Source organism: Erinaceus europaeus, chromosome 13 (genome assembly GCF_950295315.1).
Source record: "Erinaceus europaeus chromosome 13, mEriEur2.1, whole genome shotgun sequence".
Classification (NCBI taxonomy): Eukaryota; Metazoa; Chordata; class Mammalia; order Eulipotyphla; family Erinaceidae; genus Erinaceus; species Erinaceus europaeus.
Window position 1 is genome coordinate 1,421,572 of NC_080174.1, and position 14,073 is coordinate 1,435,644.

The window sequence follows — 14,073 nt, forward strand, 5'->3', positions numbered from 1 at the left end:
CTGCCCTCACCTGCACCCCACTCACCAATTCTGAGTGTTTCCTCAGCTGTGCTCCATTTCCCTCAGAGACCAGCAGGCCTTGCTTGGCTTGTGATCACATATGTAACTTGGGTGATTTTCTGATATCCCTGTTGTTTACTTGAACCTCCTTTCAGTCTCGCTGGTAAACAAAATGATCTCTGTAGATGCCCCCCAAGCTTCCCCAATTACTGGGGCTGCCTTGACTTCCCCTGGGACTTGGCATACAGATGACAGGAAGTAGAACTTCCTGGTCCAGCCTCCTCCCTGAAGGCAGGGAGACGGCTTTTCCTTGAATGGGGAGGTTGTGACTGTGCTGCTCTGCCCCAGAGGAGGGCAGGCTCTGCCTCGGCCTGGAGTGACCTTGGCGGCATTGGCTCTGGGCCCCGGTCAAGCAGCAGGCACACCTCCTGCGTGGCACTATGGTGCCACACGCTCCCTCAACACAAGGCATCCTTGATCGTCCCTAAAGACAACAGCAGCTCACAGCTCCCCGGGCCCCTGCCTGCTGACTCAGGACCCGAGGACGCCACGCCAGGCAAGGTCTCTCTGTGGGTGTGGGTCCATCGTTCCTCACGTGATGGCTGACCGGCATGTCCTGACTCTGGCTCACTTCACAGAGGGCAGTAACAATTAGTTTAGGGCTGAAGAGTCAAGAAAGTAGCAGCATGTGACTGGTGAGAGAAGTGGTGGGATATGTCCTCCATGGAATACTACTCTGCAATCAAAAAGGATAATATTGTGTCCTTTGGGACAGGATGGATGGAGCTGGAGGTGATCACACTTAGTGAAAAAAGCAGAGAGATGAAAGACAGCTGCCGGATGGTTTCACTCAGATGCGGAGTGTAGAGAACTGATTCATATGGACTTGGAAACAAACAGCAGTGAGCAAACTTTCTGAGACTTGTGAGCACCCTGGGGGTGTCTCTGGGAAGTGGAGGGTGGGGACACAGAGCTCTGGTGGTGGTGTGCTGTGGGACTAGCCCTGTTAGCTCACCATATTCATAAATAAGAGTGGAATAAACCAGTAAATGTGCCTAGCAGTATTAATGCTTCTCTTACACCTTTTCTGGGTTTCCTGAAGGCCCGGCGGACAGCTCACCTGCAAAGGCACCTGCGTCGCCATTCCTGTGACCCAGCGCCAACCCCTTGGTGCCTTCAGCACTGGGAGAAGCTCTGTGCTGCCCTGCCTGCCAGTCTCCCTCCTTCCTGTCTGAGTCAGCGCACAGACGGAACCCCGTGATGACGGCATAAATAGACAGATGAAACAATTCTTAGAAAGGTGCATTTCTTTTCTTTTTTTTTTTTCCTCCAGGGTTATTGCTGGGCTTGGTGCCTGCACTATGAATCCACCGCTCCTGGAGGCCATTTTTCCCCCTTTTGTTGCCCTTGCTGTAGCCTCCTTGTGGTTATTATTATTACCACTGTTGATGTTGTTCGTTGTTGGCTAGGACAGAGAGACATGGAGAGAGGAGGGGAAGACAGAGAGGGGGAGAGAAAGACAGACACCCGCAGACCTGCTTCACCGCCTGGGAAGCGACTCCCCTGCAGGTGGGGAGCGGGGGGCTCGAACCGGGATCCTCACGCCAGTCCCTGCGCTTTGCGCCACCTGCGCTTAACCCGCTGCGCCACCGCCCGGCCCCCATGAAAGGTGCACTTCTTACAGTAGAGATGGGTGGGGGCAGCATGCCTGGTTGAGCACACACATCACCAGTGGGTTCGGGGCCCCTCCCCACCTGCGGGGAGGAAGCTTCACGAGCAGTGAGGCAGGTCGGCGGTTGTCTCCCTCCCTCTCGCCCTTCCCCTCTCAACTTCTCTCTGTCCCATCCAATAACGTGAATGAATATATATTTCAAACATAAACGTGTATGGTCACAACAAACAGGGCAGCTTCCCGACTCCTGAGTGCGTTCCCGTTTGCAGAGGCCAGCGTCTGTCTCCGGTGGGGACCCAGGGCACAGCTGCCTGCCTCTGAGCCTCGATGAACTGCATCCTGTGGTTCTCCAGTTAAACTGCCCCCCTCCTCCCCCTCTAGATTGGTAGGCACTGAAAACATGAGATGAGGGAGTCGGGCGGTAGCGCAGCGGGTTAAGTGCATGTGGCGCAAAGCACAGGGACCGGCGTAAAACATGCTATGGTCTGCCATCCCGCCTAGTGGCCAGTGGATTAACAGCCCTGGTGCATATGTAAAGCAACCCGCTAATAACTGTTAGTTATTTCAAAGATGGGTGGAGGTCTACACATGAAGTCTCATTAGCCTGGAACACCACACGGGGAGGTAGAAGCCTGATCACTCTGCTCGTGTGTGAGTGTGTGTGTGTGTGTGTGCATGTGAGTGAAGATGTGAAAGTGTGTGTGAGTGTGTGTGTAAATGTGTGTGAGTGTGTGTAAATGTGTGTGAGTGTGTGTAAATGTGTGTGAGTGTCTGTGAGCATGTGAGTGTGTGTGTGCATGTGAGTGAAGATGTGAAAGTGTGTGTGAGTGTGTGTGTAAATGTGTGTGAGTGTGTGTAAATGTGTGTGAGTGTGTGTAAATGTGTGTGTGAGCATGTGAGTGTGTGTATGTATGAATGTGAGTGTGTGTGTGTGCAGGTGAGTGAATATGTGAAAGTGTGTGTGAGTGTGTGTAAATGTGTGTGAGCGTGTGTGAGCATGTGAGTGTGAGTGTGTATGAAGGTGAGTGTGTGTGTGCATGTGAGTGAATATGTGAAAGTGTGTGTGTATGTGAGTGTGTGTGAGTGTAAATATGTGTGAGTGTGTGTGAGCATGTGTGTGTGTGAGTGTGTGAGCATGTGTGTGTGTGAGCGTGAGTGTATGTGAGCATGAGTGTGTGAGTGTGTGTGAGCATGTGTGTGTTTGTGAGTGTGTGTGTAAATGTGTGTGTGAGTGTGTGTGAGCATGAGTGAGTGTGTGAATGTGTGTGAGTCTCTGTGTGTACATACATATGTGTGTGTCTGTGTATGTTGGTGTGTATGTGTCTATGTGTGGCCTGTCTGTATTTTCTGTGTGTGTGTGTGTGTCCCTGTGTCTGTCTCTGTGTGTGTTTGCTGGGCCTGTGTCTGTATGTGTGTTCTGTGTCTGTGTATACATGTGTTTTCTGGGTCTGTGTTCGTGCCTGTGTGTGTATGTGTCTGTGAGTATGTTTTCTCTCTCTCTGTGTGTTTGCTGGGCCTGTGTCTGTATGTGTGTTCTGTGTCTGTGTGTGTCTCTGTGTGTATGTTTTTTTTCTCTCTCTCTCTGTATGTGTGCACGTATGTGGCCAAAGCACTACGGAGACGTGAACACCAGCAGACCCTGATGGGGTGGGAGGCTCACGTGGGCACTACTAATGGCTCCTCAGGTTTCTTTCTGTCCAGATCTACCTGGCGTCTGTCACAGAGAACCAGATGCTGGTGTCCAGAGAGAAAGGACGAACCTGGGTGAGCCGCGCTTCTCTGCGGGGAGCTCCTGTCCAAAGCCGAGCATGTGTGGCCGTGTGTGGGCCTGTGGGCCTCGCTAGAACCGCCCCCCGGGGTCCCGAGCCTCAGCATCTGCCCACGCTTCCACCCTGAGCCGGAGAGCGAATGGTAAAAGGAGAGAGACAGGACACGGAGGCACAGAGAGGACAGACACCGCAGCACAGCTCCTTAAGCCTCCCCCATGCCGGTGCTCCAACGTGGTGGCCCAGGGCCCAGACCTGTGATGTCCCTCTCTGCCAGGAGAGCCTGAGCCCTGGAGCCAGGCAGGAACCCCGTAAACTGCCCGTTCAGTCCCGAGTCCCTTGCGGATGTGCCCCCATTCTTTTGCTCACATGCTACCAAGTGCAAGGATCAGGGTTCGAGCCCTTGCTCACCACCTGCAGGGGGTCCATTTCACGAGTGATCGAGCAGGTCCACAGATGTCTGTCTTTCTCTCTCCATCTCCGTCCCCCTTCCTCTCTCAATTTCTCTCTGTCCTACCCAATAAAATGGAAAGTGACCACCAGGAGCAGTGGATTCACCGTGTTGGCACAGAGCCCCAGCGATGACCCTGGAGGCAAGGGGAAAAAAGACGGTCTCCTCACACCTGAGCACTAAGCACTAAGCACTAAGCACTACTGTGTGTGTGGTTTGAACACTGGGATCTCGAGCTCACCAAGAATCAAAGGGACATGCGAATTTTCAGCTCTTCCGCTGGGGGCTGGGGGCTGGGGGCTGGGGTCAGGTTGGGGCAGTGACAGCAGGCAGGGAGCGGGGCCCAGGCAGGAGACCAGGAGCCCCCACGCTCCAGATGTCCCCGTGAGTCACACAGGTGGTGCTCCTGGAGCTGCAGAAGGTGCCAAGGCCCAGCTGTACAGACACGACACCCACACGACCATCGGGAGCTGACGGGGTGACTGTGGGCGCAGCCTGTGACGCCTCCACCCAGTCTGAGGAGATGATGGGCTCTTTATCAGAGCCCCTGCCCTTGCCCCTGCCTGGGGGCGCCTCACTGCAGACCCCCCCACCTCTCTGTGGAGCCTCTGCCTCCCTCCCTCCCGTCCTCTGTCCTCTCCCCCTGCGTGGGCCGCTCTGGCCCCGTGAGGCCTCAGTGAGCAGCCCCCCTCTGACCCTTCATCGGCCTTGGTGAGCCCACCCATTCTCGGGGTCCCGGACCACACAGCCAACATGGACGGGTCACGGCGCCAGTGTGGTTTGCGAGCCAGAGTCGGAGACGGAGTGCCGGACTCACCCACACACGGCAGGGAGTAGCCCAGCTTGGGGTCGTGTACGAACTGCCGGTCGTTCAGCCTGGTCACGCAGTACAGGTGGAAGCAGTCCAGGCAGATGACATGTCGGGAGCGGCACTGAAAGACCAGCACGGGGCTCCTGTGGAGAGGAGAGAGGCGACACGTCAGCCCTGCTCCTGCTCCTGCTCCTCAGCCGGCCCAGGCCGCACCTGCTCAGGGGGCTTCTATGTCCTCGCTCAGCCCAGAGAGCCCACAGACATGAGGTCCCATCCACAAAGTGCGACCCTGCTTCCCCTGACGGTATGTCTTCTGTCACTCTATTTACCAACACGCTGTCGAAACTGGAGTCCAGCATCTGGATGGGACCATGAGAAGTGAGGCCAGCCAGAAAGAGCAGGAGGAAGATGGGCTGGTCTCACTCATGGACGGAAGTGGAGAAGTAAGAACAGAAGGGGAGACACAGAGCAGGACGTGGACTGGCTCTGGTGCCTTGCCTCAAAGTCAAGGGCCCTGGAGCTGATGGTGGAAGGGGACCTGGGCTGGGGGGAGAGCGTTTCGCAGAAAACTGAGAAATGTTACACATGGACCAGCAACTGTATTTACTGTTGACTGTAAACTATTAATCTCCCTGATAAAAAAGAAAGAAAAGAAAAAGAAAAAAAGGAAGGAAGGAAGGAAGGAAGGAAGGAAAATTGTTTCAAGAAAAGACAAAACTGGACAGAGCTGAGGTGCTCAGAGCAGGCCCAGAGCCTGGCAGGAGCTCTGACAGGGCCCTGAGGGCAGAGGTGAGCGCCAAGGAGGCGCGTGCGGCTCAGGGCTCAACTGGGCTCCCACCAGATAGAGAGCGGCCGTCCGTCCGTGGGGATGAAGGGAGCCCGGGGAGCTCAGTCTGGGCCCTTGACCTCTTGAGACAACTGGGCTTTCGTCCTCAGAAGAGTAAGGAGTCCTGGGCCTGGACAGGGGACATTTGGGGCCCTCTGACCCTTCCCTAGCGGCCCCCAAGCCCAATCCTCACTGTCACCTGGAGGGTGAGGTACTGATTTGAATTCACAGACCACCATCTCTGGCTGTGGGTTGCAATGAGGAAAAACAAAATCACTGCTGAATCTGTGATGCAGGGACTGGGAGGTGGTGCACCAGGCTGAGTGCTCCTGTTACCAGGCACAAGGACTTGGGTTCAAGCCCCCAGCCCCCATCTGCAGGGGGTGGGGTCACGTGAACGGTGAAGCAGTGCTTTCAGTGGCTCTCTCTCTCTCTCTCTCACGCCACTTCTCCCTCCCCTCTCTATAAAAAAGAAGAGAATGATTTTTCACTCTCTATAAAAAGGAAGAGAATGATTGCTGGGAGTAGTGGATTCATCATGCAGACATCTAGCCCCAGCAATAACCCTGACGGCAATAACTCTTAAAAATATTTTATGTATTTATGAAGTAGAGACAGAAGGAATCAAGAGGGGAAGAGGAAAAGGAGGTGGGGAGAGAGAGCAAGAGAGACCAGCAGACCTGCGTCACCGCTCATGAATCTTCTTCCCCTGCAGCTGGGGAGTGGGGGCTTGAAGTCGGGTCCTTGCGCATTGTGATGCGTTCTCTACCAAATGCACCACGGCATGGCTCCATATTTTTTAATTAAAAACTACTTATGCAGAAGCTGGTGTGGCAGACTGTGGGTGTCGGGGGACACGGCCCCGGAGACCAGCATTCTGCCTCCACACCTTCTCAGAAGTCCTCGTTGTCTCACAGTCCTCAGTGAGCCTCTGGAGAGCCGCCACTCCCATGCGCCTACTGGCCTTGATTCCACCACAGCATCAAAGTTCCTGCCTCCTGGGGCCTCCTCACATGCTGTTTCTCGCTGATCTCACAGCATGAGGGGCACGAGGCTTGCAATGAACGCCCCTCAGAGATGGCAGGGAAGTACGGCTGTACAAACATAAGGTGTGTTGACGTCATCACTGCTGCTGCACTCAGCCGGGAGAGCCGGGTGTGGCCGCCTGGCCCGGCCCAGCCTCTTGGGCAATACCCTTGTGCCCCGGCCTCATGTCCCCCTGTGCAGACGCGGTGCAGCAAAGTGCCAGTGCCCCCCACCCAGGGTCTCCCCATTCTCCTCCTGACCTCCACTAGGGGAACAGCAGACAGAGATGCCCGTATGACCCCACAGGCTGCAGGGACAAACTCGGCCATCTCAACCAGGACGCCGGCCCCAAGCCCAGAGTCAGCGAGGGCTCGGGCATGAGCTCATGGCACACAGGGGGAGACCCCCTCACTGTGTGCACCTTCCCTCTCGACCCTTCCCAGGTGCTTCCCAGGGCCAGGCTCCCCACTGCGGTGCTCACACTGGAGAAGGGCATAAAGTGATCACAGATGTTAGTGCCAGGTCTGGTGGGCATCTATGAATTCCAGACCTAATTCCCCCGTTGCCCACTGTTTGCAGAGCCTTGAAGCCTTTTTTAAAAGCAAGTTAACATTTTACCCCCCCCCCCACCCACACCACCCCCCCGGCTTGCATGTCTCCTCTCTCAGGGACTGCATGTGGCCTAACATTGCGGATCACCTCCCAGCCTTTCCTTGTACGCTGATGTGAGAGACTCTGGGAAGCTGGGCCACGGCACACCGGGCTAAGCACACACAGGACTGAGCAAGGACCAGCGCGGCCTTCTGGGTTCAGGCCCCCGCTCCCCACCTGCAGGGGGGAAGCTTCACCAGCGGTGAAGCAGGGTTTCAAGGGCCTCTTTCTCTCTCCCTTTCTATTTCCTCTCCTTTCTCAATTTCTTTCTTATCCAATAAAATGGAAAAAATGACCATCAGGAGCAGTGGACTCCTCACAGTGTAGGAACAGAGTCCCAGTGATAACCCTACAGGCAAGAAACAAAACTAAAAACAAACAAAAAAACCAAAAAAAACCAAGAAGAGAGAGAGAGAGAGAGAGAGAGAGAGAGAGAGAGAGAGAGAGAGAGAAGAACCATCAGAATTCAGGCCTAGCATGAGCCAATCTGGATCTGATATGTCAATAAAGCTGCTTTTCTGCACCCCGGGCATGGTGGCTTTTGTTCCCCAATTCCCTGGTGACAACGTCGCCTGTGTCCCTCTGCCAGCCCTTGGGGCCAGGGCCACCTCTGCAGCCCCATCTGTGGCCTCCTTGCCTAGCAGAAGGTGGTGTTTGCTGAGGGATGGGGGCCATTCTCCTGGACTCGGCCTCACATCTGCAGAGTGCAGGGGCTCCCCAGCTTCCTGTAGGCACACAGGTGACAAAGTCCAGCTGGGAAAAGCCAGTTTGGGGATGACGCAGCAGAAAGACACAAAGGAGAAGCAGCCAACACCCATCACGTGCTGACTCCAGGACGGAGAAAATCCAGACCTGCCTGTTGACCTGGGTGGAGAGCTTTCTCAGAATCATATTAGAGTATCTTCCATAGCAACTTGGTTATGATTCATGTCTAGCTAATAGCAAAGCCATTTTAATAATTGTTCAAAGAGCACCATACATCTATAGTGCAGATTCCTGCACCCTGAATTATTAAATAGGCAACAGTTTACTTATAGCATAACAAACACATTATGCCTAACTCTCGAAACTGCTTAAAAACAATCTTTTTTTTTTTTTTCCAAACAGGCCATTAAAATTCCACTGGCTGATGCCTGAAGTCGCAGAGTCTTAGCTCTGGATTTCGTGCCTGTTTCTCCAGCCCACAGTCACTGAGGGCCTTTGCTGTGACCACTCTGGACAGTGCTTCAGAGCTGGGGCAGAAGCACTGGGCCCTTGACCTCTCAGTAACAAACGGACAAACGGGAGGGATGGGGGCTCTCCGGTGAGGACAGAGACCCAGAAGCTGGGGACTCCGTGTCCCTCTGCTGACAAGTGACAGCAGGTGCAGGTGTGAAGCTTCCTCTGGCAGGTGGGGAAAGGGGGCTTGAACCGGGTCCCTACGCATGGTGACAGGCGCACTCCTCAGGGTGCGCTCCCCCGCACTACCTCGTCTCTCTCTCCCTCACCCCTAAATTCCTCTCTATTCTATCAAATAAAATGGGAAAATAAAAGGAAATATGGCTGCCTGGAGCAGCGGATTTGCAGTGCTGGCACTGAGCCCCAGTGACAACCCTAGTAACAATAATAATAATAAAAAGAAATAAGAAAGAAAGGAAGAAAGGGAGGAAGGAAGAAGGAAAGAAAAAAGAAAGGAAGGAAGGCAAGCAGCCGACAGTGGTTAGCAGTGTGCAGGTTCCCGCCTGCAAGGCTGAGGGGAGGACCCGGAACTTGCAGGAGAATCACCACTCCGGGCAAACACCAGCCCAGCCGACTCTGCAGCCGGGAATAGCACCCGATCTACTCTGCAGCCAGGGGTCCCTCTGCTCAGTCAGCACCCGGCCTACTCTGCAGCCGGGGGTCCCTCTGCTCAGTCAGCACCCGGCCTACTCTGCAGCCGGGGGTCCCTCTGCTCAGTCAGCACCCAGCCTACTCTGCAGCCGGGGGTCCTGCTCAGTCAGCACCCGGCCTACTCTGCAGCCGGGGGTCCTGCTCAGTCAGCACCCAGCCTACTCTGCAGCCGGGGGTCCTGCTCAGTCAGCACCCGGCCTACTCTGCAGCTGGGGGTCCCTCTGCTCAGTCAGCACCCGGCCTACTCTGCAGCCGGGGGTCCCTCTGCTCAGTCAGCACTCGGCCTACTCAGCAGCCGGGGGTCCCTCTGCTCAGTCAGCACCCGGCCTACTCTGCAGCCGGGGGTCCCTCTGCTCAGTCAGCACCCGGCCTACTCTGCAGCCGGGGGTCCCTCTGCTCAGTCAGCACCCAGCCTACTCTGCAGCCAGGGGTCCCTCTGCTCAGTCAGCACCCGGCCTACTCTGCAGCCGGGGGTCCTTCTGCTCAGTCAGCACCCAGCCTACTCTGCAGTCGGGGGTCCTGCTCAGTCAGCACCCAGCCTACTCTGCAGCCGGGGGTCCTGCTCAGTCAACACCCGGCCTACTCTGCAGCCGGGGGTCCCTCTGCTCAGTCAGCACCTGGCCTACTCTGCAGCTGGGGGTCCCTCTGCTCAGTCAGCACCCAGCCTACTCTGCAGCCGGGGGTCCTGCTCAGTCAGCACCCGGCCTGCTCTGCAGCCAGGGGTCCCTCTGCTCAGTCAGCACCCGGCCTACTCTGCAGCCGGGGGTCCCTCTGCTCAGTCAGCACCCAGCCTACTCTGCAGCCCGGGGTCCTGCTCAGTCAGCACCCGGCCTACTCTGCAGCCGGGGGTCCTGCTCAGTCAGGACCCGGCCTACTCTGCAGCCAGGGGTCCTTCTGCTCAGTCAGCACCCGGCCTACTCTGCAGCTGGGGGTCCTCCTGCTCAGTCAGCACCCGGCCTACTCTGCAGCCGGGGGTCCCTCTGCTCAGTCAGCACCCAGCCTACTCTGCAGCCGGGGGTCCTGCTCAGTCAGCACCCGGCCTGCTCTGCAGCCAGGGGTCCCTCTGCTCAGTCAGCACCCGGCCTACTCTGCAGCCGGGGGTCCCTCTGCTCAGTCAGCACCCAGCCTACTCTGCAGCCCGGGGTCCTGCTCAGTCAGCACCCGGCCTACTCTGCAGCCGGGGGTCCTGCTCAGTCAGCACCCGGCCTACTCTGCAGCCAGGGGTCCTTCTGCTCAGTCAGCACCCGGCCTACTCTGCAGCTGGGGGTCCTCCTGCTCAGTCAGCACCCGGCCTACTCTGCAGCCGGGGGTCCCTCTGCTCAGTCAGCACCCAGCCTACTCTGCAGCCGGGGGTCCCTCTGCTCAGTCAGCACCCGGCCTACTCTGCAGCCAGGGGTCCCTCTGCTCAGTCAGCACCCGGCCTACTCTGCAGCTGGGGGTCCTCCTGCTCAGTCAGCACCCGGCCTACTCTGCAGCCGGGGGTCCCTCTGCTCAGTCAGCACCCAGCCTACTCTGCAGCCGGGGGTCCCTCTGCTCAGTCAGCACCCGGCCTACTCTGCAGCCGGGGGTCCCTCTGCTCAGTCAGCACCCAGCCTACTCTGCAGCCGGGGGTCCCTCTGCTCAGTCAGCACCCGGCCTACTCTGCAGCCGGGGGTCCTTCTGCTCAGTCAGCACCCAGCCTACTCTGCAGCCGGGGTTCCCTCTGCTCAGTCAGCACCCGGCCTACTCTGCAGCTGGGGGTCCCTCTGCTCAGTCAGCACCCAGCCTATTCTGTAGCTGGGGGTCCTTCTGCTCAGTCAACGCCCGATCTACTCTGCAGCTGGGGGTCCTTCTGCTCAGTCAGCACCCAGCCTACTCTGCAGCCGGGGGTCCCTCTGCTCAGTCAGCACCCGGCCTATTCTGCAGCCGGGGGTCCCTCTGCTTAGTCAGCACCCGGCCTACTCTGCAGCTGGGGGTCCTTCTGCTCAGTCAGCACCCGGCCTACTCTGCAGCCGGGGGTCCCTCTGCTCAGTCAGCACCCAGCCTACTCTGCAGCCGGGGGTCCCTCTGCTCAGTCAGCACCCGGCCTATTCTGCAGCCGGGGGTCCCTCTGCTTAGTCAGCACCCGGCCTACTCTGCAGCTGGGGGTCCTTCTGCTCAGTCAGCACCCGGCCTACTCTGCAGCCGGGGGTCCCTCTGCTCAGTCAGCACCCAGCCTACTCTGCAGCCGGGGGTCCCTCTGCTCAGTCAGCACCCAGCCTACTCTGCAGCCGGGGGTCCCTCTGCTCAGTCAGCACCCAGCCTACTCTGCAGCCGGGGGTCCCTCTGCTCAGTCAGCACCCGGCCTACTCTGCAGCCGGGGGTCCTTTTGCTCAGTCAGCACCCAGCCTACTCTGCAGCTGGGGGTCCTTCTGCTCAGTTAGCACCCGGCCTACTCTGCAGCCGGGGGTCCCTCTGCTCAGTCAGCACCCAGCCTACTCTGCAGCCCGGGGTCCTGCTCAGTCAGCACCCAGCCTACTCTGCAGCCGGGGGTCCCTCTGCTCAGTCAGCACCCAGCCTACTCTGCAGCCGGGGGTCCCTCTGCTCAGTCAGCACCCGGCCTACTCTGCAGCCGGGGGTCCTTCTGCTCAGTCAGCACCCAGCCTACTCTGCAGCCGGGGTTCCCTCTGCTCAGTCAGCACCCGGCCTACTCTGCAGCTGGGGGTCCCTCTGCTCAGTCAGCACCCAGCCTATTCTGTAGCTGGGGGTCCTTCTGCTCAGTCAACGCCCGATCTACTCTGCAGCTGGGGGTCCTTCTGCTCAGTCAGCACCCAGCCTACTCTGCAGCCGGGGGTCCCTCTGCTCAGTCAGCACCCGGCCTATTCTGCAGCCGGGGGTCCCTCTGCTTAGTCAGCACCCGGCCTACTCTGCAGCTGGGGGTCCTTCTGCTCAGTCAGCACCCGGCCTACTCTGCAGCCGGGGGTCCCTCTGCTCAGTCAGCACCCAGCCTACTCTGCAGCCGGGGGTCCCTCTGCTCAGTCAGCACCCGGCCTATTCTGCAGCCGGGGGTCCCTCTGCTTAGTCAGCACCCGGCCTACTCTGCAGCTGGGGGTCCTTCTGCTCAGTCAGCACCCGGCCTACTCTGCAGCCGGGGGTCCCTCTGCTCAGTCAGCACCCAGCCTACTCTGCAGCCGGGGGTCCCTCTGCTCAGTCAGCACCCAGCCTACTCTGCAGCCGGGGGTCCCTCTGCTCAGTCAGCACCCAGCCTACTCTGCAGCCGGGGGTCCCTCTGCTCAGTCAGCACCCGGCCTACTCTGCAGCCGGGGGTCCTTTTGCTCAGTCAGCACCCAGCCTACTCTGCAGCTGGGGGTCCTTCTGCTCAGTTAGCACCCGGCCTACTCTGCAGCCGGGGGTCCCTCTGCTCAGTCAGCACCCGGCCTACTCTGCAGCCGGGGGTCCCTCTGCTCAGTCAGCACCCGGCCTACTCTGCAGCCGGGGGTCCCTCTGCTCAGTCAGCACCCAGCCTACTCTGCAGCCAGGGGTCCCTCTGCTCAGTCAGCACCCGGCCTACTCTGCAGCCGGGGGTCCTTCTGCTCAGTCAGCACCCAGCCTACTCTGCAGTCGGGGGTCCTGCTCAGTCAGCACCCAGCCTACTCTGCAGCCGGGGGTCCTGCTCAGTCAGCACCCGGCCTACTCTGCAGCCGGGGGTCCCTCTGCTCAGTCAGCACCCAGCCTACTCTGCAGTCGGGGGTCCTGCTCAGTCAGCACCCAGCCTACTCTGCAGCCGGGGGTCCTGCTCAGTCAGCACCCAGCCTACTCTGCAGCCGGGGGTCCCTCTGCTCAGTCAGCACCCAGCCTACTCTGCAGCCGGGGGTCCTGCTCAGTCAGCACCCAGCCTACTCTGCAGCCGGGGGTCCTGCTCAGTCAACACCCGGCCTACTCTGCAGCCGGGGGTCCCTCTGCTCAGTCAGCACCCGGCCTACTCTGCAGCTGGGGGTCCCTCTGCTCAGTCAGCACCCAGCCTACTCTGCAGCCGGGGGTCCTGCTCAGTCAGCACCCGGCCTGCTCTGCAGCCAGGGGTCCCTCTGCTCAGTCAGCACCCGGCCTACTCTGCAGCCGGGGGTCCCTCTGCTCAGTCAGCACCCAGCCTACTCTGCAGCCCGGGGTCCTGCTCAGTCAGCACCCGGCCTACTCTGCAGCCGGGGGTCCTGCTCAGTCAGCACCCGGCCTACTCTGCAGCCAGGGGTCCTTCTGCTCAGTCAGCACCCGGCCTACTCTGCAGCCAGGGGTCCTTCTGCTCAGTCAGCACCCGGCCTACTCTGCAGCTGGGGGTCCTCCTGCTCAGTCAGCACCCGGCCTACTCTGCAGCCGGGGGTCCCTCTGCTCAGTCAGCACCCAGCCTACTCTGCAGCCGGGGGTCCCTCTGCTCAGTCAGCACCCGGCCTACTCTGCAGCCAGGGGTCCCTCTGCTCAGTCAGCACCCGGCCTACTCTGCAGCTGGGGGTCCTCCTGCTCAGTCAGCACCCGGCCTACTCTGCAGCCGGGGGTCCCTCTGCTCAGTCAGCACCCAGCCTACTCTGCAGCCGGGGGTCCCTCTGCTCAGTCAGCACCCGGCCTACTCTGCAGCCGGGGGTCCCTCTGCTCAGTCAGCACCCAGCCTACTCTGCAGCCGGGGGTCCCTCTGCTCAGTCAGCACCCGGCCTACTCTGCAGCCGGGGGTCCTTCTGCTCAGTCAGCACCCAGCCTACTCTGCAGCCGGGGTTCCCTCTGCTCAGTCAGAACCCGGCCTACTCTGCAGCTGGGGGTCCCTCTGCTCAGTCAGCACCCAGCCTATTCTGTAGCTGGGGGTCCTTCTGCTCAGTCAACGCCCGATCTACTCTGCAGCTGGGGGTCCTTCTGCTCAGTCAGCACCCAGCCTACTCTGCAGCCGGGGGTCCCTCTGCTCAGTCAGCACCCGGCCTATTCTGCAGCCGGGGGTCCCTCTGCTCAGTCAGCACCTGGCCTACTCTGCAGCCAGGGGTCCCTCTGCTCAGTCAGCACCCG

The 14,073-nt window shown here is 59.0% G+C and overlaps 1 protein-coding gene across 4 annotated transcripts in view; it reads right to left on the reverse strand.

The window, feature by feature from the left end:
* Positions 1 to 14,073, reverse strand: part of PRKN (parkin RBR E3 ubiquitin protein ligase) — a 362,091-nt gene that overhangs the window by 30,538 nt on the left and 317,480 nt on the right. For all 4 annotated transcript variants that reach the window (XM_060205131.1, XM_060205132.1, XM_060205130.1 and 1 more), the window contains one exon: positions 4,707 to 4,843. In XM_060205131.1, the coding sequence (XP_060061114.1) occupies positions 4,707 to 4,843 (137 nt within the window). The remainder of the gene's footprint in view (positions 1 to 4,706; positions 4,844 to 14,073) is intronic.